Below are 26,513 nucleotides of genomic sequence, written 5' to 3' on the forward strand. Positions count from 1 at the left end.
GAACACTCACCACATACACAGCTATTATTTGGCATATAAAATTAGTTGGATTATTATTAAAACTGTTACACATTAGTAAGAAATTAAGTCTTGAAGCTTTTAATCAGCTTTCAACAAATGTGGCGCTCATCTTGCATAAATATTTCACACATTTCTTCATGTAACATGTATTTTACCCTTCTAACATCCTATAGCATCACCTAGTTTACAGACTTTCAATTTTCATTTTTTCAGTACCATAATGTATACATCCTCAATGTTTAAATCTGCAGCTGCTGCTTTTACACAACCTTTGGTGTATTATCTTGCAAGAGATGCACATTCACCTTTGAATTCTACAGCATATTCTTCAGTCATAAATGAAGGAACATACTCTTTAATGCACCTTCACTAACTTTGGATGAATTTAGGTTGGAAACACAGCAACTAAATGATTTTTCATGAGATTATGAAAAACAGCCACTGCTCACTTGACATAAGACACACAGAGCTTGGTAGGTGAGAGTGATGCAAACCATAAAAATTAATGGACAAATTGTAAGATCTACTGATTTGATCATGATACAAGTATTATATGGGAATCTAGGCTCTCTCTGCAAATTTTAAAGACAAAATCTCCATGGTTTATGAGCCGAGTAGTGGCATCTTGTTGTTGCAACATTTTGAGTTCCCTGCTCATCACCTTTACAGGAAGTTTTGGGTTCACATCTTTACGCTCACTGGACCACAGACTCCTTTACTGGGGGCCCTATGGGTGGGCCACTAGTGTGTCTTTAGAACAGACTGATGCTGGTGGGGCCTCCCAGTGGGGAGTGCGAGTCCAGGCATCAAGTCCTGGCTTCACCTCTCTATTCCATCTGGTGCCTCCACTGGCTTACATCAGACTGTTCCTGGGGTGTTTTGCTAATGCACATACCATGTGGAGCTCAGTTGGAAACTGCTGTCTAGTTGAAAAGACCATCACATACTCTGTCTCCACTGCCTCTTTGATGGCCAGATCCCAGAACTGTCAGTGCAAGACAATGCCTTTGTCTGTTCAAAAACAAACACGAGATCTTCATTGATGCTGCACACTACCAGTGCAGGCTTTTGAGTTTGGCTGAAGCAAATGCTCCTAACATGTTGTGAACATTGCTGCAACATGCACAGCTGTTTCTGGCTGATGTGCTGCATGTCAAACTTGCAAATGATGCTGTAGCCACCAGGTACCTATAAGCCCTAGTTGGTCTTTGACTGGTCAAAGCATATTCTTGACTTAAACTGTTGAGCAGAAAATGGTTTTTATGTTGTGATTCTCCACTAACCTGACAAACTTAGCTGAGGGCAGTTCTGGTATGAAAGGAACTTCAGGCACTTGATTTCTTTTTCTGGATTGTCTCTTTTTCTTCCTCTCAGTTGGTTGGAGACCAAGTCTTATTTGTGTCTCTGGATAGCTGTTCTTGCCAAACATTTTGGGAATATGCTGTAACTTGGTAAGTAGACTTTCCTTGTTGCATACGGTATGCACTGGTGTGTAACAGGGTGGTGAGCACAGATTTTCATTCACTAGATAATAGCAGCCACTGGCATTTAGTTGCAGATCTGTCTGTGTTCTCTCCGTGCATAGAATGCCATCAGGATTCTTCTTCATCAGAATGTTTAGGAACAGTAGGAATCCATTTTCCTCCAGTTCCATGGTGGACCTGACATCATGTTTGTTGTGTTGTTCAACCATGGTAAGAATAGTGGTCCAAATGTTTGTTGAACTTTGCAACATTTAGGTCCTTTCAGAAGGATATGTGAACATACCTATAAATGATAAACCCGTTCTGCATATTCAGACGAAAGCCTAGGAGGAGGAGCTGCCTGTCAGACATGGTCAATAACTTATCTGTCCACAACAGAGTTCTTGTCCACTATGAGTGTCCAATGATGGCAGAAATTAAAGGCTGTGAGTTGTTTCCATAGATCTGTCATGAAACTACAGCTTACAAGTGATACAAGCATGGTAGAACATGGACAGTGACATCAGTAATCCAGGAATTCATGAAGATTAAGCAAAAACAAAAAGTACATACATCATATCTGTTCTTGTCCATTTCATATGCAACCTTCATGGCATCTTCTGGTGTTTCACAGACTAAAGCATTATTTGTAGCAAATAGCACTGCTCTCTTGATATCAGGTGGCTGGTAGTGAAGAACATCAAACAACAGACGTACATTCTTTGGTTCCTTTATATTTCTGAAACAGAAAGATGATGCAATAATGACTTGAAATTACAGCTGAATTTGAAAGATGACAAATCATCACACAATATTAATTAGTGTCTCATTATTTTCAACAAACTTATCTTCAGAACACAAAATAAATACTACATTTCTTGCTAGACTGTGACTTTGTAGACTTGCACCATACGGTTGAGAACTTTAAAGATCCTCCTACATCAGTCACAGGTGTGTACTATATAGATCAGAGGCTGTTAACCACGTTGCTGATCCTGTGTGGCGTGCAAACATGCGTGTTTTTTTTTTTTTTTTTTTTTTTTTTAAAGAGAGAGAGAGAGAGAGAGAGAGCTGCTCTCATCCAGTCCAGATAACGACAGCTATAGAGTGCCCAGTGCAAGTCTAAGATCTGAAGGAATGTCCCCCCCCCCCCCCCCCCCAGGCAAGAGTATTTAAATCCTAGTAGTTAACTGACAGAGCTTTTGGAACAAAAGTGCCGAAGTTCGGAGCACTCCTAAAAAGCAGTGCAGCTCACGTAATAATATTTGTTAAAGGACATCTTCTGAACATCATGAGCTGTACTTAAAATGTTTATTAGCCAAACCCATATTCAGGTGTACAACCCATTGTTGGTGGCTTCTTCATGTAACACATACCCTATCCTCCTTTTAATATCCTATAGTATCAGCTTGTGTATAGGCCTTCAATTTTCATTTTTCCAATCATCCAACAATCAATCGATATAATTACAGTTTTGTTAGTGGGGGATGTGACAAGACATTCTGTGAAACATTATTAAATTTGTTCTCTGGAAAGTCAGAACAGATAGTTTGGAATGATTGTGGGGCACTCAACTGCCCAGTCATTAACACTCATAAAAAGTTTCAATTCTTGCACAATCCAATTTCTTACACAGTCTGATCTAGCCACTGTCACGAATGATGATGATGATGATGATGAGGAGGAGGAGGAGGAGGAGGAGGAAAACACTAAAACCCAGTCACAGGGCAGATAAAATCCGCAACCCAGTTGGGATTTGAACCTGGGACCCCGTGCTCCACAGGCAGCAGTGCTAGCCACTACACCATGAGCTGTGGACAGATAGTTTGGAAGGTTGCTCATTTTGGAAATATATTAGAGCTAACGGCAACGAATCTCTTATCAGTGCACATGATGCAATTGTAGCAAAATGATTACCGAAGTACAAAGGGCAACTAAAACAAGTAGAAAGATTCAAATGTTTAATGAATTAGACAAAAAAGAAACAGTGTCATTTCTGATTCAGGTACTTGAAACTTTAGCACAGGACAGGAGCATGCAGAGGAACTGTGGCTCAAATGTAAAAGAATAGTTGATCCTGGACTGGGTAGATATGTACCTCAAACAGTTCATGAAGGGAGGGACCCATCACAACATACAGTCACTGTCAAGGAACTTCTAAAGAAATAGACTGCTGCATTATAGGTACAAAACAAAGCATTGCACTATAAAAAGAGAGATGTTGAATGAAACAAGTTTGATTGTCAAGAGAGCACTACGTGAAGGCTTCGATGACTTTTTCCACAGCAGAATATTGTCGAATGATCTTCCACAAAACCAAAATAAATTCTGGCCTTACGTAAAGGCTGTTTGTGGCACCAAAATTATTATTCAGTCACTTACGGACAAACAAGAACGGAAACTGAAAAAAATTTCAAATTTTCCTTTACAAGAAGGTAAAACCAGGAAAATCGCCATAATTTAATTCTCATACCACTGAGAAGATAAGTGAAGTCAGGGGCACTGAGCAACTGAAATGGTTAAAGTTAAATGAAACTCCTGGGCCTTATGGAATCCCTATCGGAAGCTACAATGAATTTGTGGCTGAGTTAGCCCCTCTATTAACTAAAACATATTGTGGATCCCTTGAACTCAAAATTGTGACCGATTGTTGGAAGAAGGCACAAATCACACCTGTCTACAAGAAGGGTTGTATACGTCATCCACAATACTACCATCCCATATAACTGACACTGCTGGTTGTTGAGACCAAGTGTACCCATATCTGGGGGTGAAAGAGGCTGTCCCCCACCCCCACCTCTCAGGGAAAGGAAAAAATATAGTGCAGTCAGGTGTTTTTCTTTCAAGAAAATGATTTCAGAGTCAGCATTACGCATGTTTTTAACAGGATCAGAACTGATCTTTTGCATTGTTACTTACAAGTCACCATTCGTCTTCCAAAATATTAAAAATACTCCATACTCCAGGTATAGAGACCCCCTCCCCCCTGCTACAAACTATCATATGGCACCCTTGGTACAAATATATTCTGAGTTCAAATGTAACGAGGTATTTTGAACAGAATGACCTCCTTCATGCCAACCAGCATGGATTCCAAAAACATCAACCATCTGAACCCAACTAGTGCTCTTCTCAAATGATATCCTGAAAGCCATGGATCAAGGTAGACACATAGATGCAATACTTCTAGATTTCTGAAAAGCATCTGAATCAGTACCACATCTATGCTTATTTAAAAAGTCAAACAATGGAAACTCCAAGATGGAATGTAACAATATTATGAGAAGGGAAGTTGCTACTCACCATATACTGGAGATGCTGAGTCGTGGTTAGGCACAACAAAGAGACTCGCACAATTATAGCTTTCGGCCATTAAGGCCTTTGTCAGCAATAGACACATATACACAATCATGTAAACACAGCTCGCACACACGACTGCAGTCTCAGCCAACTGAAACCACGCATTTGCGTGAGTCTCTCTCTCTCTCTCTCTCTCTCTCTCTCTCTCTCTCTCTCTCTCTCTCTGTGTGTGTGTGTGTGTGTGTGTGTGTGTGTGTGTGTGTGTGTGTGTGTGTTTTATTTGTTGAAGAAAGCTTTGGCCAAAAGCTATTAGGTGTCACAGTCTTCTCGTCATGCCTGTCTGCAACTCAACGGGTCATCTTTACAGTACTTAACAATTCTATCCTTTTACTAATATTGTTGATATTCCAATGTGGAGTTTAGGTTGTTCAATTTATTATCAGTTTGAAGAAAGCCAGAACATGTACTGAATACTGACTACTAGTAAGTGTACTTAGAGACACTTGTCATGAAATTTTAAAGATTTTAGTCACTGCCATCCCCCTCCCCCCTTTTCAGATCCTGGGTACATTCTTGCCTAGTAGTTAATAACTACCATTTGTTGTTATTTTCTAATGTTATTTGGCATAGTATTATTCCAGGCTATGGATTACCTGTATTCACCTTCCATGATTTAAATTGCACCCAGATTCTAAATCACTTGAAGCTTATAGTTCTAAAACTTAGAATTAACATCCTGTACACAAATCTAAAGCATAATAAATCATAAAAGCATGTTGCTAATTGAAGGAGAATCTGAATCAATGTAGAGATGTGGACAAGGCTTTGCATTACTGTAAAAATAGGGCACTAAACTCAGCAAGAAAAACACAAGGGTAATCTGTTCATAATATACCAAAGGCGAAGAGAAAGATGGAAGCACAAAAGTTAAGATGACTACTTGACACCAAAACAGTTCAAAATAACTAGAAAGGCTCATACTAATATACACTTCCATCACTGAACTTTGTGGAACCAGTCTGTTGCAGCTAAGCCATCTTCTGCTGTATCTGTTCTCTTGGTAGCTCCACCATACAACAAAAAATTCAAGATACCCCTATAGAGTCTGGACAAAAAGGACAGAGGAGGATGTAGTGTCAGATGTAAGCTTTAGGTCAGTCTGAGCAATGAGTTCAGATTCAAGAATGCTGCCCATCCCGGCCAGCATCTAGATTGGAACCCTAGCCTGCACACAAGTTTGGTCTATTAGGAAGGTTTTCTTCTGAGCACTTTCTACTGTGTAGTGGAAGTAACACAATATAATCTTACCAAACAAACCTAAACCAATAGAAAAGAATCTACTTCTGGGCACAACAAACAGGAAACAGGACATACAGAATATTCTGCACTGATACCAATTTAACACGACAAAGCAAACTATGAGCAGCAGTAGCCCAAAGTGTCACTAAAGATATCGATAAAGCACATGCATACTAACCTTAATCTTTCCTTCAGAGGTTTGGCTTGAATATAATCCAATGGAAGAAATGTCTCTGGCTCCAACATTTGTTCTTTCAAATACTGAATACACTGTCTTGCTGTCTTTTCTGTATCTACAACAATGGCTTCCATATACTTGCCAAGAACTTTTGTAATTGCCACATTATAGCGTTTGTGAATCGGCTGACACATATTGATCATCCGATCAAACTGAAATCAAAAAAGAAAAATTGACAGTAATGCTCTGCCTTAAATCTTGGAAATCTTCACACATAATACATGGAATACATAATACAAACAGAAAGTAACTGCAAAATGCATTAGGAAAAAAGTGGGTCAGAGTTTAACATCCCACTGTCCAGCTGATCATTACGAAATGGAGCACCGAGTAAGGCCTTGTACTGACAATCATCGCGACTGTTGAATGAAGTACAGGGTTATTTGCAAGTATTTCCAGTTTTCAGAAAAGATGACTCCACAAAAACTGCAAGACATAAAGAAAAATGACATTTATCAGTCGATAGAGCATCTCTCCAAGTTTAGATTCGTAATACTCGGTGTGGCATAGTTGCATTAGTGGGCAGGCATGTAGACAAATCAGACACTCCATAATGTCACATCAGATTAGTTTATGCCTCCAGAAAAGGAACGCAATGAAAGGGTTTCCAAAACGGCTGCTGCTACGCCTTCCGGTGCAATTCATCAGTGAGCCCAAAGAAATCCACACATGTAATGAGGAATGCTGTGTCACAAATGGTGCTCATATCAAGCACCTGTAATGTGAGTTAAAAGCATGGAGAGATGTTGTATACGTATATCTTGCATTTCTTTGTGCAATCATATTGTGAAACCTTGGAGGTACTTATGAACAACCTTAAACAGGTAAGGCATAGGATACAAGTACATTGGATTGCAACCAGATCAAGAATCAGTGATGCGTGGGATACTACAAGGTCATGCAAATGGTGGGCCTTCCACATATCACCATCTCAAGGTTGTATTGTGGGTGCCTCAATTTGGGTAAAACTGCCACTTCCACAACCAACTGTTGTGGGCAACAATGTTTCTGTATCAGGAGTCCTCATCAACTATCACAGATTGAACCAGCAGAGAGTGTAGTAAATCCTTCAACAGTTTCATGGAGGAGGAGGAGGAGAACAACAACAACAACCAGTGGGCAGACATATCACCCCAAATCACAACCTCCCTATGAGGTACTACATAAGCAGTTGCATCCACTGCATATTAACAGGTTATGTAATTACTATGGGTGCAGACACACCACAGTATGGAAGAAGGTTGCTGGACTGAAGTGTTTCTGTATTTGGTGGCAGACTCCTACAGCAGAGTAAGAGTGCATTGAAAATCAAATGTGAGAATGTATCCTGCTTGATAACAGGACTCTGTTCAGGTATGTGCTGGAGCTACTCTTAAGTTGGGGATATTCACATGGACTGAAATATGACTTTTGGTAAGTCTGCCATTATATCTTATAAGCAAATAATACAGGAACCCATTGTCCAATTGTCATGTGTGTGTTTCCCCATAGCAATCCGTAGACAATCTGTACCTACAGCAAGACAATGCACCAACTCATCTGTCCCATATACTGACACAACACATATGAGAGAGCCTGTATGGCCCCTCAGACTCACAAGTATATATTAGCAACATGCATCCATCTAAATCATCAAATAATCTGTAGCATAGTATGTATAATGAACATTCTAAGGTTATTACTGCCTAAAAGGTGCATTAAGAATCAACTTGCCACTTACCCAAGTTAGAGCAACCAGCCAGAACATAACACCAATGACTTAAGTTTTCCTTTAAATCACTAAAAAAACAAGTTATGCAACAAATAGTCACTTGTTCACTTTTCAACACAATTTCTGTTCTTTTCAACAGATTGTAATCATCTTTGATCAAGTGTTATGGTAAATCATGCTCTCTCTTTCCCTCAGCTGTAGTAAGGAATTTTGCAAACTTCCTATATGGTGGGCTTGTTTTAGAAGATTAACCAGTGATGTTGCCAAATCTAGGCTGTATAGTGAATGGAATAAAAATGTTGCAACTTCAGCAATGGATTGTGAACTTTTGACAACATCTTGCATAGCCACAAATTCACACCACACTACGGAGCTGCAAAAATGGTGACTGGGAGTGGCAGGGAAATTCTTCCAGCCCCCTTCTCATCTCCTTTTCTAAATGGCAATGAGAAACCTTTGGCCTAATCCAACTTGGTCCGTGACTAAGCTCACACCATTGCCACACAGTGTCATTTCTGACACAGCTTCCTACCAGGTAGCATCATAAGAAACACAAATTACCAAATGGCCACCTGTCATCAACAAGGTTTATATGTGACAACATTGCATTTCATTCATGCTGCTGTTCGCATGGCTTTGTAACTTTGCTGCTACCCCGCATTCACTTGCACATTCACTGTATGGAAATGATGTATGTTTACAAAGAAAGCAACAACTTTCACTGGATAGTATTTTTGTTTGAGAGTTAAGATGACAGTTTCAAGATACAACAAAGGGAGTCATATACAAGGTACACTTACTTCTACTCGACCTACAAGACAATGTTGTGAGCATTACAGACTGTAAAAGTGCTAGTATGTAGTGCTTCACTACAAACAGTATAGAAACACAAAGTTTCAATCTACAGGGTAAGATATTAATGGGAGAAGAACTATCACTGATTTGTTTGTTGTACTGTATTGGAGTTTTATGACCATGGCAAGTATCCCACACAGAAAAAGGTGGCAGAAGATTGCTTTCACAGGAGGCTGTCATTTGAATAAAGAATTCTGAAATCTTTGGAATTCAGGTACATAAAATATAATGATAGAAGACAGATTTTGATGGAGAGACCCAACACTGCACAAATTTTGAAGGGCAATGGTGGTTTGAAAGTATCTATTGGCAAAGGAAACAGACTTATTGTATGTCATGCAGGATCATCTGAACATGGCTTTATCAAAACTGAAAAGCCAACACTTGCATCCTACAAATCCAGTGATTACCACAAAGACATGAATAGTGACATATTTTAACACAGAGTTTTTAGGTTACATGATTTGGAAGAGCATTGAGTAATTATTAAAGAAAAATGGAAATGATTCCTAATTCTAATATAAAGGAGGAAGAAACTGTACAGTCGATAGAAAAGTATTTCAATTTCGGGTTTTGTATATGATAGTGGAGATGTTGTAGGAAGTCAAACATCACAGGCACCTTTACAATCAATTTGAACTCGACAACTTAGCAGCAAAAATGGACCACAATGTTGTGAGGCTGGCCCCTTCTCACTATCAATACAACTTGCCAGAAAATGTATGAACGTTGGAGAAAAGAAAAGTCACATCCAGAAATTGCACAGTCACAATGAAAGATTTAAAAATAACTAGAGGAAACCTTTTATGATGTCACTGTGGAAGAATAGATTAAGTGGGTACATATAGATGAAGAATCTGCAAGGAAACAACTCTTGGAAGGAACACGTTAGAGAAAAGTTCAAATCATTGTTTCAAATGACTCCTCTGATAATTAGTCTTTACAGATGGACTATTAAGCAGCAATAAACTGCATTAGATGTTTGTTTCTTGATCTTTCCTCTCCCCAGAGGTGACAATGTTGTTTCCTCTCTCCGATCTCAATTCCGTTCCTGTTGTCTTCCATCCCCCCACCCAAAACAACCAAATATGAGGCAGAATAACTGCTGAGCATACACTACCTCTGTGGGCATATCGGTAGAACTTGTGGAGAACAGAAGTAGCGATGGAACAACCGACTGGTTTTAGCAAATGACTGGCCAGTCAAATGTTTCTGTTCAGGGTCCCCCCCCCCCCCCGTCAAATGAAACCAGTCTCTGTGACCATGTTGTCAGCTGTATGAATGTTTTCACCCAGCCTCTGGGTTTGAGTGATTACATTTACATTCTTTTTCAGCCTCTTCAGTTATACACCAATCTTCACTAGAGCCACCAACTTCTTTGAGAGACAGTGAGCCGAGCCCAGGCACCGTGCCGCTAACGAAGCGATTGCCTTTGGTGACATCTTTTGCAATAACGACTGCGCAAATCGACGGTATCTCGTAAGGAAGGAAAGAGCAGCAGCTGCCGCCGAGCCCAGGCGCCGTGCCTAACACGCAGAAGGTCCCCGGCTCGATTGCGGGCGGAAACCCGTTTTCGTCGCACTCAGCAAGACACTTGCTACGATCTCTACTGTGACCATTTAAATCAACTTCAAACGTACATACATTTACTTACTTCAGTACAAATTTTTCAGGCTTCTAGCATTAAATATGGATTTTTGGCTGATTTTAGAGGTTAATAATGGTGCTACATTATAAATTTATATTTAAATAAATGAAAAATACTTTTTTCTTAAAATTTGTTGAAGCTCCATCTGCCCGATAGTTTGCACCCATCACCAATAATTCTACTTCACTACTGAGGTGATGTGAACAGATAGCATATAGGACACAAATTTTTAGATTGTCTGGTGCCTGCAGAACTTGCTTTTTAACCACATACAGTCACTCAATGGAAGTAATGTTTTTTTAATTTTTTTGCAATAAATATTTGTAATCACTCGTTAAATTTCTTTGATTTTTTTAATTAATATAGTTTCATAATATGAATCATCCTTGCAAATACTGTGTATCAGATTGAAAGTATCTTCAGGATGACTTTTCATTCAATTTTGTCCATTCCCAGGCCACTGAGCATTTCGCCCTTTGATCCACACACAAACTTTACTATTAAGACAATGTCTATTCATAAACATGAATGAAAAACTAAACTAAAAGCTACTTACTGGCACTCAATAAAAATCAAAACTCAGGATAGCAATCACAATGATGACAGGTGAAAACAGAATCCAGTCAAGAGTCAGACTGCATCAACTGTTTTCATTTGGTTGCTTTCGCAGACCAGTTTCATTTGAAGGAAATGAATGAATAATAATCCCACAGATATGTAAAATTACAGCCAATTGAGTCGACTGTTTTCCAATGACCGCGTGAATCATTTGTTTGCATTCAGCTGTTGTCATCACTATGCAGAAAATTTGTTTCCTGCTTTGTACTGACATTAAAACTAACAAGCAAAGCTACGGAATGTTTACATGTTCACAGCTTTATAATTTAAAAGATGAGAAGTAATGATGTATTTGACTCTAATATCCCTTCTAAATCACATGAGAACACATCAAAATGGGCAAATTGCTATTTCACTACAATATTTTCTAAATATTTTCACGATGCGTGGTTTCGCAGCCATTGTTTGAGTCATCATTAGTCTTTTGACCGGTATGATGTGACCTCCCACAAATTCCTCTCTTGTGTCAACCTCTTCATCTCAGAGTAGCACTTGCATCCTATGTCCTCAATTATTTGTTGGATGTATCAATCTCCTTTACATGGCCCTCTAGTAACATGGAAGTTATTCCCTGATGTCGTAACATGTCCTACCATGCTGTCCCTCCTTCTCGTCAGTATTTTTTCTATTTTTCTTTCTTCCCTGGTCCTGCAAAGGACCACCTCTTTCCTTACCATATTAGTCCACATAATTTTCAACATCATACTATAGCACCACATCTCAAACACATTGATACATTACTTCTTTTCCAGTTTTCCTGCTGTCGATGATTCACTTCCATAAAATGCTGTACTCCAAATGTACGCTCCCAGAAATTCTTCCTCAAATTAAGGCCTATGTTTAATACTAGTAGGCTTATCTTGGCCAGGAAAATCCTCTTTGCTTGTGCTAGTCAACTTTTTATGTCCTCCTTGCTTTGTATGTCAAGGGTTATTTTTTCCCAATGTAAAAGAATTTAACTCCATCTACCTCGTGGTCAGCAATTCCTATTATAAGTTTATCCATCACTAATTTCTTGTATGTTACTACTCCTTACTTTCGACTTTGGTTTATTAACAATACATATCATGCAATCATTTGACTTTTCATTCCATTCGATACATCTTTTAATTCATTTTCATTTAGGACTGCTATGCCATCAGTGTATCTTATCAGTAATATCCTTTGACCCTGAATTTTAATTCCAATGTTTAAGCATTATTTTACTTTCATCACTGCTGCTTCTATGTGCTGACTGAAAAATAAGGGGGAAAGACTGTATCCCCATCTTTCACTCTTTTTTAATCCAGGCACTTTGTTCTTCGTAATGCTGTCCAATTGCTCCCTCTTAGTTCTTGTACATTCTGCATATTACCCGGGTTTTCCCTACAGATACTCTTATCTTACTCAGAATTTCAAACATCTTGCACCATTTTACGTTGTCAAACACTTTTTCTAGGTGAACAAATCCTATGTAAAGTCTTGATTTTTCTTATATGTTGCATCCATTATCAACTGCAACAACAGAACTATATCTCCGGTGCTTATGCCTTTCTGAAAGCCAAACTGACCATCATCTAAGAGAACCTCAATTTTCTTTTCCGTTGTTCTTGTAAGCAACTTGTGTGCATGAACACTTAAGCCTACTGTGTGATAGTTCTCACACTTACCCACCCTTTCTATCTTCAGGATTGTGTGGATGATATTTGTCCGAAGGTCTGATGATTTAGCTGCAGTGTCATATTTCTACACATCAGTTTGAACAGTTGTTTGGTTTCCACTTTCTCCAATGATTTTAAAAATTCTGAAGGAATGTTATCTCTTGCCTCTTCCTTATTTGATCGTTAAGTCTTCCAAAGTTCTGTTAAATTTTGCTGGATCCTCTCTTTCAAACATATGCCCACTTCTTCTTATGTCATGTCACTGGACAGTTTGCCCCACTTTTCAAGATCTTTAATATACTCTTTGCATCCATCTGCTCTCTCCTCTGCCTTTATCAGTGGAATTCCTTTCACACTCTTAATGCTGACTCCTTTGCTTTTTATTATAGCAAAAGTTGTTTTGATTTTTCTATAAGGTGCATCACCGATCTTCCAATGACCATTTCCTTTTAGATTTCTTCACATTTTCCCTGTAGTCATTCAACACTGGCTTCCCTGTATTTCCTATTTACTTCATCCTATGTGAGGTATACTACTGTATTCCTGCCTTCCCCTGAACATTTTTCTATTTCCTTCTTTAGTTGATAGACTGAAGTTTTTCTTCTGTTAGCCAAAGTTTCTTCGCAGTTACGTTTCTTGAACTAATACTTTTCTATCCACATACAGCGATTTCCATTTTTTAAAGAAATTCATTCCTCTTCAACTGAACTGCTTGCTGTGGTATTCATTATCACAGTATCTGCAGCCTTAGAGAACTTCAAATGCATCTCATCATTCCTCAATACTTCCACTTCTTCTGAGATTGATCACTCTGAATGATTCTCTTGACCTTCAGTTTACTCTTCATCATTAATAAACTGTGATCTGAGTATATGTCCACCATCTGATTTCAGAATCTATCTACCATGATGTAATACAGTTGGAATCTTCCTGTGTCTTGGCCCTACTGCAAAGGCCATATACTCCCATAATTCTGTCTTCTATTCCTTCCCCATGATCATTGTCATCTACCTTTACGCACTGTGTTACCTGTTCATAATGAATCCTTCTCCAACTATGTCATTTTATGCTGCTGTTGATATTACCCTACATTCATCTGAGCAGAAATCATTATACTCTTTCAATTTACTTCCCTGGCCCTTCTACATCTAAGATTCAGCCTCTGCATAGCAAACTGTTTAAAATATGTCACAGTCAGCTTTTGGTTGTAAATATTTTATTGCAACATGCTACTTGTCCATTTAGGTTATTGTATTATTTTTCGGTGGGTACCTTTAAACAATTTGTACATACATATGCCACATAGCACTGTCTGATGGCACAGTTTGCTGGATTCAACTCAAAACGAGAGGGCCAAAGGCTGCCAGCTTGTGGTGATTGACACATACAAGCTAGGCCACTGTGGGGGAAGCGTGCAGAGAAGGTGGAGGACTTACCTCCTACAGTTGCCCCTCCAACCACCACTTGTGTTGCTCCTTAGTATAGAGTTTTTGTTGGGTTAATTCAATGAAGATGTGCTTTAAGTACCCTCCTCCCCCGAAGAGCTGAAGTACTGCATTGGACTCGAAGTTGACACCTGCTCCACAATATCCAACAGGTTGAGACATGCTTCTAAATAACTTCATCACTACTGTCGCAGATCTTACATGCCCATATTTTTCCTTGTCTGGTGCTGTGGTACCTATGATACCCTCCAAAATCTGCTTATAAAATCACATTCAAACAAATAATCCAACTATTCGTGACCCAAGATACTTGATATAAAATTTTCTCCTTATTTTGAATCATACATCAAGTTGTTGGCTATCTTTACTTCCGTATTCTAATCAATCGATTCATTATAACCGTCAACAAAACTCTGTGTAATCAAAGCCTGTCAGTGATTATTCATCTAATAGCATTAATGATGTCACTGGCACATCAAATGTAAGGCACAGTCAATGCTATGGCGGGTTGACCATTATGCTTTCTATCAGCTAATGATGTTTATTGTGCAGCTTCTGTTCAGTGGAAAACCCAATGTCTAAATATATTGCTGCACCCTTATATTATTCTTCAGTCTCTTATGCAGATGTCTCTTATGTAGAAGAATCCATCTGCTTTGTTACAGATTGGCTGTAGGTCACAGATGTGAGAGTGTCAACATCCATGCGTTATTAATATACAATACTAATATTTTCTTTTCAGTTCCCCAGTCAACTTCCCATCAACTTCTATCTCCCGCATAATCCCTTTTCCATGTAACTTTTTTTCTCGTCTTTCTCCAAAATTGCTCCTTCAGTTGCCTGTTTAAGTTTTTTTGTTTTTCTCAATTTTTATGTTGGTTCTCCTAGTTCTTTCAACTAACTACCATCCACTAACGTACTAAGCACAGCTCATTCTTCTTCTTTTTCTGCTTCTACATATGAACTACTATGGACAACTTTAATTTCAACTTTGTCTCGTTTCTTTTCTTCCACATTTCACTCAATATTTCTTGAAATTTCTTTCTTCTTTCTCCTGTCCAAGTGACTCCAGCTTTGTTCTTGGGTTTTCCATGAAAACCTTGGGAATATTGGTTGGTTGGTTGATTTGTGGGAAGGGGAACAAACAGCGAGGTCATCGGTCCCATCAGATTAGAGAAGGAAGTTGGCTGTGCCCTTTCAAAGGAACCATCCCAGCGTTTGCCTGAAGTGATTTAGGGAAATCACAGAAAACCTAAATCAGGATGGTCGGAAGCAGTTTTGAACCATAGTCCTTCCAAAGGCGAGTCCAGTGTGCTAACCACTGCACCACTTGCTTAGTTTTGGAATCTTGCAATTTCTTTCTGAATGGCAGTTATTCCTTAATATCTTGGACTAATTCAGAGTTTGTCTATGCTTTTTTCTAATTTCTTTGCACTATGAGTGATCCAATTTTAATTTACCTGAATAAGTGAACAGCCTTTTTGTCAGTGGATACAATTCATTCCTTGTATGTGTCCTGTTCCTAGTTGTGTCTGTAATCTTTTTCAATATGTGAATAAAGGTCACTATTATGACATCTTCTGTGTTGTGTTTGCTCTTTAAGTGGTTCCAAAATTTAGCTTAGTATTTTTCTTTCTGTGTTTCCAGAACTTCCATTGTCACCTTTTTGTTTAGAATTAAACATTCTATTGCAAAAATTGCTTTTGGGTGAATTACTGTAGTGTAGTTAAATTTAACACTAAGAGATATTGATTTGGCATTGTATACTTCCTTAGTGATGTAGTACATCGTTTACGTCTTATTAACTCTTACTTTAATGGCTTGCGATGTAACACATCACTCCAGTAGAAGTGACATGTAACTCTACGTATAAACCTCTAACACTGTTGAGAGGTTTTTGTCATTTGTTTTTTGCATGTGATATGATAAAGATGGACATCATGCACCTTCAATGCGGGGCAATGTTTGCAGTATAATCACCAGTTGCAGCATGATAATGCTGATAACATCAGTCAACAGAACTGTTCATTTGCTCATGTACTGTCTGAGTCTGTTGGCTAACGTCAAACTGAATGAACAAGCAATGTTTCCTGTTAGTAACTGATGTAGTATTCCTTTCTCCTAAATATGAAATTACTTGAAGATTGTAAGTTTCCACCACAGGTGCAACTGCAGCAGAATAGAACTCCAGACGAGTGGCGTCTACATAGTCCATGAAGAAGATTAAATCAAACAACAGAAAATCCAGGATGGAATATAATTATCCTCCCAACCTTGAACAAACCAAATATCCCATACCTTAACTTTCCAGTCTCCCATCACCTCACAAAGTCCCACAGTCTGGCCACAGAGGAGCATTCCTCTCTTAACTTAGTAAAACCCAGGACTGGAGACTCAGAATTATGTTATCCGCAAGGGTTTTGACTACCTCTTGTCATGCCCTAAAATGAAAAATGTTCTGCCCACTATCCTTCCCATCCATCCCACAGTGGTATTCCGCCGTCCACCGAACCTACACAATATACTTGTCCATCTATAAACAACCCCGGCTCCCAACCCCTTACCTCATGGCTCATACCCCTGTAATAGATCTAGATGCAAGACCTGCCCTATGCATCCTCCCGCCACTGCATACTTCAGTCCAGTCACAAACGTCACCTATCCCATCAAACGCAGTGCTACCTGTGAAACCAGTCATGTGATCTACAAGCTAAGCTGCAAAACTGTGCTGCATTCAATGTGGGCATGATGACCAATAAGCTGTCTGTGGCCAAGAAACAAGTGGACCACCTTGTTGCTGTACATGCTGCCAAACATGACATCCTTCATTTCAATGACTGCTTCACAGCCTGTGCCATATGGATTCTTCCCATCAACACCAGCCTTTCTGAATTGTGCATGTCAGAATTTTCCCTGCACTACAAAGACCTCATTCCTCCATTGCGCCCAGTCTTTTTACTTCTCTCCTTTTCGGCTATCCCCCCCCCCCCCCCCCATCTAACCTCACGACTGCATGCAGCTGCCCTACCCTATTTTCACCCTGTCCCTGCGCACTGCCAACAGCACGTCAGTGTCCACCACCCCTAACCCACTATCCCTCCCCCTCCCCGCCCCAGCCTCCTGCTTACCACCACCCAGTCTCCACTCCCATCATGCACTGGTGCTGCTGCTTGGAGTGTGGCCTCAGCTGCCAGAGACTGCAGTCGTGTGTGTGTGTGTGTGTGTGTGTGTGTGTGTGTGTGTGTGTCTGTCAACTAATTTTGACGAAGGTCTTATAGGGCGAAAGCTGTATTTGTGACAGTCTTTTTATTGTGCTTATATGCGACTCAGTATTTCCGCTATATGGTAAGAAGCAAGTTTCCTTTTTGCTATGAAGAAGATTTATTTCCAAGTGTAGCAATTCAGAATGATACATAGGTAGGTAGATAAATAAATAAATAAACCAGCAACAGTTATGTGGAAGAGGAATTAATTCTACTTTCCGGTAAACCCGTGGCTGAGATTAAGGACTATGATTGTTTCATCAGTTCCATAGCTACACCACAGCAGCTGGTAGCAGCAATGTTGGGCACTCATCAACTTACAGCCAACTATTTCACCAAGTATGGCGATCTGGTTTCTTGTCATCATTGTGTCGCTATCAGACATGCAAGCGACTTCAGTGAGCCGCATAAAAAAAAAGAGAGAGAGAGAGAGAGAGAGAGAGAGAGAGAGAGAGATTACTATACTGATCTAGAAGATGGAAGAGTTGAAAGCTGAAAATACTAAGTTAGAGAGCAATTACAGATCAAGGTGATGAGCTGATGTCTACACTAGATATCACAAATGCTACTGCAGACACACAAGGTATCAGATTCACTGAGCTGAGTGAGAAACTAGGCATGAATAGTTCTGATAAGCATGAGCCGAAGTTATGCTCTTCTAACTCGCACAGAGGCTTGCAAAGGAAACTTAGAAATAAAAAATAAAATATCTTAATTAGAACCTCTGGTTTTAAATATAACAGGATAGTTACATTCTGAATATCTGCACAGTTTGATTTCACCACAGATCCACTGCATGTATCTCATATCAAATTAAATACTGAAACAAAATTCAGACACTAACACCAGTTTAAATATTTTAGAACAAAGTATCAATTTAAGTAAGGTAAACATAGGGGCATATTTTCGCATTACGATAGTATAAACAAGAATTCCACCTAATACAGCAACAGGAATTCCACCAAATACATCAGAGCAGCTTCCAAAGCACAGAAATTGTGATTGCGATACTTATCAGCCAATCATAGCTCATGTCATGTGATGTTGCCAGCTAATGACTGCAGATATTCAGAGCATAGGACACATAATGTAGTCAGCCAGTAGCAACATCATTCTTAAGTCGTGCAAACATATGAAAAGGAAAAGTTAATGGTTTAAATTAATATGCATACAGCACAGCTACAAGGAAAGCTAAGCTTTCAATTATAATACTAGTTATTAAAATTATTTTTGCTGTTTTGTTTTCTGAGGGAATGATTAGGCGGGATCCAGAGAACAAAGCTTAAATTGCAGCAGCTGAATGTTTCTGACAAGCACGTTTATAAAGTTCACTGACTGAATACATGTTCCGCCGAGCACTTTGACTTTTCCATAGAAAAGCTAATTACTTGTGCAATTGCTCAAGAACTCACTCCACACTTTTTCTCTTTAAAAAAGAAGAAGAAGAGAGAGAGAATAAGTATACTTTTTGTCATTTGTGTTGTACAATTTGTAATCTATGGAAGAACTAAAATAAATATGAAAAGCTAACCTTGAAACTTAGTCTTATTTAGCATGTGTTACCCTTGAAGATATAGCAAACACAAGAGTGTCAATAAAATATTAAATAATGACAAAAATGACTGGTCTTCTGTGTCCCAAATTTTTCTAAGTGGCTGATTCTTAATGTTCAGTTTTGAATGAGAGTCTAACACTCCGTGATTTAAGAAATTCAGCGCAAATTTCCACACGTAACATAATTCATCCTACGTAAAAGGAAACTTATTTTTAAAGGAACGCTTCTCAAACCAACATTTGCAATATTTCCCTGCAACCTGTCACAAACGTAAACAAGGCCCATGAGAAAGACATATCGAAAGTACAGTAGAGCATCGATTATCCGAAGTAATTGGGGGACATGGGTGTTCGGAAAACTGGTTTGTTCGGATAATCGAACTGTACATGTTTATTTGCCAAAAAGAAGTACTGTACAGTAAATTTATTCATAAAAACAGGCATCTCTTTTAATATCACGAAGTAACATACAAAGGCAACTTCAGTAGGAATATATAGTATGTGGCACAGTTTATTAAACAAAAATATATACATATTACATCCGCATTTTGCCTGAACAATACACACAGCATACAAAATTAACGTTTAAAAAATCCTTTATTTTGGTCTGTCTAAACAAGCCTTCACACTTACGAGCAGCTAAGTCACGTACTTTTTCCATTACAGATATTTGAAACTGGTCACTTTCAGAACAGAAGGTGACTGTTTGCACCGTGAGAAGCTCTTCTTGAGGGCGCGCAATCCTTCAAACTGCGCAGAGTGGCACGCCTGAACTCTAAGCTGGCGCAGCTGTTGCTGTGAACAGCTTTGATACTGCCGCTACTTCTACTGCCAGTGCCAAGCCGACAGAAGTGTGCTGATTGTTGAAACACAGCGACTGGCTGCTTGGCTGGTCAGCAGCGCCTTCTGAAGGCCCCATTAGAAGCAATGTTCCACCAGCGGTGGCCCAGTGCCGCGACTACTGTGGGGAACTTGGTTTGGGAGTGAGGGGGATGATGGACGGTAGGGTGGGAGAGTAACAGGTGCGAGCGAATACACAGTTCAGTTAAGCAGTCGTTCGGTTGACCGACTTTCGGATAATCGATGCTCTACTGTAATTTGTTGTTATGAAGTACTGCATAGTCTTTGACACATTTTACTGTCTGCTATCTAATAGCCATTACGCCCACCTTTCTCACGAACAACACCTAACTGCGACGGTGCGTCATGGCATGGAAGGCCACGATAGGTCGCTGGAGGGAGTTGTCACCATATCTGCACGCGCGCGCGCGCCCACACACACACACACACACACACGCGCGCGTCACCTAATTCCTGTGAATTCCAGGGAGGGGGATGATGAGCTCTGGTGCCACATTCCAGATGTGTTCGATCGGATTCAGATCTGGTGAGTTAGGGAGCCAACACATTAATTGGAATGCACTACTGTGTTCCTCAAGTCACTCCATCACACTCCTGGCCTTGTGACATGGTGCATTATCTTGCTGAAAAATGCTACTGCTAACGGGAAACATGATGATCACAAAGGGGTGTATGCGGTCTGCAACCAGTGTATGATACTCCTTGGCTGATATGGTGCCTTGCATAAGCTCCACTGGGCCCACAGATGCCCACATGAATGTTTTGTAGAGCACAATGGGGCTGATCTCCATTCCACTGTACAAGTGTCAAGGAGCTGTTCCTCAGGGAGATAATGGATTCGTGCCCGCCCAACGGCATCATGAAGCATGTATTGCGATTCATCAGACCAAGCAATGCTCTGCAACTGTGCCAACGTCCAGTGCTGATGGTTGCCTGCCCACTTCAGTTTTAGTTGGCGTAACATGGTGTTAACATTGACATATGCGTGGGTCTTTGGCTGTGGTGGCCCACCATTAGGAGTGTTCTGTGCACTGTTTGTTCAGACACACTTGTACTCCGCTCAGTACTGAAATCTGATGTTAGTTCTGTCACAGTTCGCCACTTGTCTTGTTTTACCAGTCTACCCAGCCTACAACGTCTGACATCTGTAATGAGGAGGGTCGCGCCCAACCCCATGACACCTGGACATGGTTTCACCTTGGTCTCGCCACATGGTGAAGATACTCACCACAGCACTCCTCAAACGACCGACAAGTCATGAAGTTTCTGAAATGCTCGTGTCAAGCCTCTAGACCATCACACTTTGCCCTCGGTCAAACTCAGACAGATCATGCGCCTACCCATTCTACACACGGACAGCAATCTCACCAATACTACGTGCACTGTGCATGTGTCTGACTGCCAGACATTCCTCGCCAGCTGATGCTGCTATGGCCTGGACACATTTATATCAATAATAGGTCAGTGACATTCTCTCTCTCTCTGTGTGTGTTTTTTTTTAATTGTTTGGTTAAGTTGAAGGAACTGGTGAATGATAAACTGTTAGTGTAGTTATTGTACTCAGTGGTGAATTTTCTTTTAGATGATTACTAGGTCTAAAACAAATAAAGTTATACATCACGAACAGCAAGTAGCAGAACCAGCCATGGCTATGACAGCGAATAAGGAAACAATAGACTGCACTGCAGTAACAAATTTAATCAAAGAACTAAGTCTAAAGGTAGACTCAGTAAGAACAGAGTCAAATGCTCAAATTACTAATCTAAGTAAAAGTTTAAATGCTCAAAATGCTCCCTTGAGAGATGAATTGAGTGCGAATTTAAGTGAAAAACTAGAAGCACAAAGTGTAACTTTAAGTGAAAAGCTAGATGCACAGAGTGCTACTTTAAGTAATGAAATAGACATAGTGAATATTCAAGTAAATAATAAAGTGGATGTTCAGAAAAGACTTTAGGATTGTTAAGTGCACAAGTAGGAATTTAGCCAGTTGCGTGAAGGTATGGGAAATTTGAAGACTGAATTTGATATTTTAACCACTAACGTGGAAAATTTTAAGATAGATTTGAAAGGAGAATTAACTAGCTTTTTAAGTAGTCAAGTCAATCAGCTGTTCATTGACTTCAGTCAGACACAGAGTGACCAATTTCTGAATTTGGCAAAGAAACTAGAATTTGATATTGAAGATAAATGTAATAATGTAGAAACAGAACTGAGCAAAAAACTAGGATCATTTCAAAGCGTCTGTAATGTTACATTTGATACTGTAAAATATAGATTATACACCTTAAAGGAGAGTGTTGAGAAACAGGACAAATTATTACCAATAGTTCAATCGCAAATTACAGGCGTCAGTACACAAGTTGTCAGTTCACAAGCAGATAATATAAGACAAAGTTTTAAAGGAAAAATAATCAACTTTGACATTATAAATGTAAGTAGTTTGGCAGAACCATTTGAACAAATTAAAGATCGAGAAGTTACCGAGAGTATAATTTCCAGAAACATTCTGACGGTTGCTTTTTCCAAACTTAATGATGCAAGCAAGGTTATAGACGACTTGTGCGAAGAATTCAAACTTGTCCATGACAAAGTAGAAAACAGAATAACTTTACCTAATGTTGTGTTTCCCAGTAAAGTGGTAATTGTTTTGTTGTGGGGAGGCTTTCACACTAAATTTAACGAGAAGTATTGGTCTGTAAGTAATCGAGTGAGGTTAATGTCAGATCCATGGGATTCGTGTGGAGTCACATTTGTCTCCCAGGGACGTTAACATTCTTGTTACGGGCGGAGTGACGACCATCGGATCCCTAGTTGTTTTTGGTGTTTCTTCTGTCCTATGTTTCCTGCATTGAATTCCCTTTTGTAATCTATTCTTGAATTCTTAAACTATCCTATAATTTTAGTACGTAGGAAACCGGATATGACTACAAGATAGAGACCAATTAAAGAGAATCATGGATGAACAGTGATCTCCAGACATGTAGTGAAACGAATAGAATGTTATATTAGTGAAAAGTATAACATGATGGTACTATTTAAACCAAGTGAGGTCGAGACGACATAAACTGAATAGAGGATTTTATGTGTGTATAAAAGTATGTATAAACTTTTATCAAAAAACAAAGATGATGTGACTTACCAAACAAAAGAGCTGGCAGGTCGAAAGACACACAAACAAACACAAACATACACACAAAATTCAAGCTTTCGCAACAAACTGTTGCCTCATCAAGAAAGAGGGAAGGAGAGGGAAAGACGAAAGGATGTGGGTTTTAAGGGAGAGGGTTAGGAGTCATTCCAATCCCGGGAGCGGAAAGACTTACCTTAGGGGGAAAAAAGGACAGGTATACACTCGCGCACACACACACATATCCATCCACACATATACAGACACAAGCAGACATATTTAAAGACCAATGTCTGCTTGTGTCTGTATATGTGTGGATGGATGTGTGTGTGTGTGTGTGCGCGAGTGTATACCTGTCCTTTTTTCCCCATAAGGTAAGTCTTTCCGCTCCCGGGACTGGAATGACTCCTTACCCTCTCCCTTAAAACCCACATCCTTTCGTCTTTCCCTCTCCTTCCCTCTTTCCTGATGAGGCAACAGTTTGTTGTGAAAGCTTGAATTTTGTGTGTGTGTTTGTGTTTGTTTGTGTGTCTTTCGACCTGCCAGCGCTTTCGTTTGGTAAGTCACATCATCTTTGTTTTTTGATAAAGTATGTATAAACTGAATGACTAAACAACTATGTTATCGTAGTGTATAATTTTCTATTTTTATAGAACATTTTATACCTTTTATGAGACGTGAAGTGGATGGGAGGGTTAGTACTGGTTTTGGAAGGGGTAGTGTAAGTACAAGCATGACTAAGACTACACACACACCACAACTTTCAGACAACCCTCGCAGACAAGTGTGACTGATTTGACATTCCATAGGGGTTGCTGAGATTTTGCTTCGGGGACGTCAAAGGTGAAGGTGAGAATGTCCGTCCTGTAGGAGACGTTTAACATCATACCTCCTCTTGCTTCTCACTCAAGTACCGGAGAAGTAGGGATCCTGGGGAAGGGGAATGGGAAGGTTTTCCTGTCTTTAGGGCTATCTTCTTTGATCTTAGCAACCATTTCTACTTTTTTCCTTTCTTACTTCTCATCCGAGTACTGGTCTATCTTTCCCTCTTTCCATATGCATACACTTATATTGCTGAAGTTCTCCTTATTTTCTGTGGTTTCCAATAACCTTCAACTTATTTCATATAAGTAGGCTGAAGAATCAGGCTACACACACACACACACTTCCACATACACACACAACAACACAAAGACACAAACAATGGAAGTACAAATCAAAAGGATGTGAGAACCAACAAGTGTTGTAGGGGGATAGAGAAATATGCACTTATGGTTGATTATTGTGACAGTTCTAAATCACCTAGTTACTTGGAAAAACTATCATGTAGATATTTATTAATATGTATATATAGGAAATATACGTATAAGAACAATGACGATTCTATATCGCATAGGTACATAAGGATATAAAAACTCTGACAATTTTACATCGAGTATACCTAAGTAGGAAGCGTGAATAAGGAAAGAGAACGTAAGCCAGAGAGACCAGTCTAACAAATATTCTGATGAGTTGTAGGATAGTGGTACTCTTATAACCTAAGTAAGCATCTTATATATTGAATAATGTATGTAGGCATGAAGTAGACACTGGAAAAGTAGAATGGATGAGTAATGGAGGACTCTAGGGTATAAAAGAGAAGTATGAAAAAGTGAGTGTGAAGTAGACTTTCATTTTACCAGGTAATATTTAATTATAGTGTACAGAAAGGCGTATACTAGGGCAATGAACCATAAGGCTTACTCAAGAAGGATTGGGGGGGGAGGGGGGGTGTACCCAGTGTGTATTGGATGAAAAGGGCAGATAGGCAGACCTAAGAAAGCCTGACCTATACTGTACGGACAGGGGCACCAAGAAGGGGATTGACCTGTACCATAGGAATATAGGATCAACCCGTATGTGAGGTATAGATACTGTTTATAGAGGGGGAAAGGGCAGTATTGTGACAAAAGTCACAAAATTTTGTAGAAATTATTCTGGTAAGTTTGAATTTTATACTTCACTATCATTATTATGTTTTATGAGTGTCAATAGGAACACTTTTATTTTGCCTTGAGTTCCTCTGGACTAAAAGTTTATAAATAATAAGACCATTGCATACTAAAGAAGCAGTGCAAAGAATTAGAATAAAGTACTCAAGTGTCAGGAACACCTGGAGTTTGCTATTGGAAATTGAGACAGAGTGTTAATGAATTCTGAATATTAGACAAACTTACCAGATCACGATGGAATATTCGGGGTTGATGTCAAAATTGAGTGAGAGTAGAATATATGAAAGATTAGCTAGAGTTTATTCTAAATGAGTATAAAGATCTATGATGGAGTGTAATTGCTAGAATTGTCTGTGATATAAATTTATATAATGATTGTATAAAATACCATGTGCTCGATTTAAGGGTGGGGGGATATGCAATGCTTCGAGGATTTCGGAGTAAATTCTGGAACCACTCGGCCTTCCACTGTTTCGAACACCCGAAATTTAGAGCTGAGTGGGAGAAACAAATAAGCCCTACTGTGCATTGCCTATTTGTATGTGCAAGTAGGGGGAAAAAAAAAAAAAGTTACGAGAAAAAGATAGACCCAGCAACCGACCGGCGGCAGACAAGTACCTGTTGTACGGTCCACAGAGTCTCCGTGTAGGGCGCGACAAGAACAAGGTAATTTTATGTAGTATTCTGTGCTCTTTAGTGTCTCTATGGACTGTAAAAAGACTAATGAACAATTGAATATAGATTTCTATGTTCATTCAAGTATTGGACTCATTTAAGACTAGATACGTTTGAATTACTTCAAGTCTTGGCTATGAACAAAGCAAGACACATGTATGCTATTTGAATATGCGTAAATGAGTCTAATGTTTAAGGAATAAGTTAGCTTGCAGAAGTTATTGTCTGTGAAAGTTGAAAATATATAGTGATTGGGCTGAAAAGTATTTTACAAGTACCAAAATTATTTCAAGGATAGAGGAGTATTTTAATAAATTCCTTTAACGAGCTATATTCTTCGGAGAAGAAGCTATTGGGAGATCGACGTAGCTGATTACCCAGAGCAGAGGATCGGCTACACACAACGTGCAAGTAACCTGAATTGAGAGACATGTGTACCTTGCAACCCAATACCACACTGTCTCTTGTCGTCCGAAAAATGTTAGAAGAGGTGACAACATTCCAGTTTTGCAACAGAACATACAGATAGTCTGCACCTGCTACTTCAATGACTATAAGAAGGCACACAAAACAACAAAATTTAATTCATATTACAATATTTTCATTTGGTACTCAATGGTATATTGAATCTTGATGTTCTTACTAATTAATACTTTTAAATAACTCACCATGTATCTGTTACATGAATTGTTTCCATTCTGGCTTACATCTGGAGTGTTCACATTAACATTGTAATAGTGTTATAAGAAAAAAAGGAACTTAGCAATCTTTCATTTATTCTGAAAAATGAGATGTCACTTAACT

At 39.2% G+C, this 26,513-nt stretch overlaps 1 protein-coding gene across 2 annotated transcripts in view; it reads right to left on the minus strand.

The window, feature by feature from the left end:
* The window catches only part of LOC124789370 (structural maintenance of chromosomes protein 1A), a 168,005-nt gene that overhangs the window by 73,207 nt on the left and 68,285 nt on the right, over positions 1 to 26,513 (minus strand). For both annotated transcript variants that reach the window (XM_047256697.1, XM_047256696.1), the window contains exons 10-11: positions 6,262 to 6,473; positions 2,058 to 2,223 (exon numbers count right to left, since the gene is read on the minus strand). In XM_047256697.1, the coding sequence (XP_047112653.1) occupies positions 2,058 to 2,223; positions 6,262 to 6,473 (378 nt within the window). The remainder of the gene's footprint in view (positions 1 to 2,057; positions 2,224 to 6,261; positions 6,474 to 26,513) is intronic.

This window comes from Schistocerca piceifrons, chromosome 3 (assembly GCF_021461385.2).
Source record: "Schistocerca piceifrons isolate TAMUIC-IGC-003096 chromosome 3, iqSchPice1.1, whole genome shotgun sequence".
Taxonomy (NCBI): Eukaryota; Metazoa; Arthropoda; class Insecta; order Orthoptera; family Acrididae; genus Schistocerca; species Schistocerca piceifrons.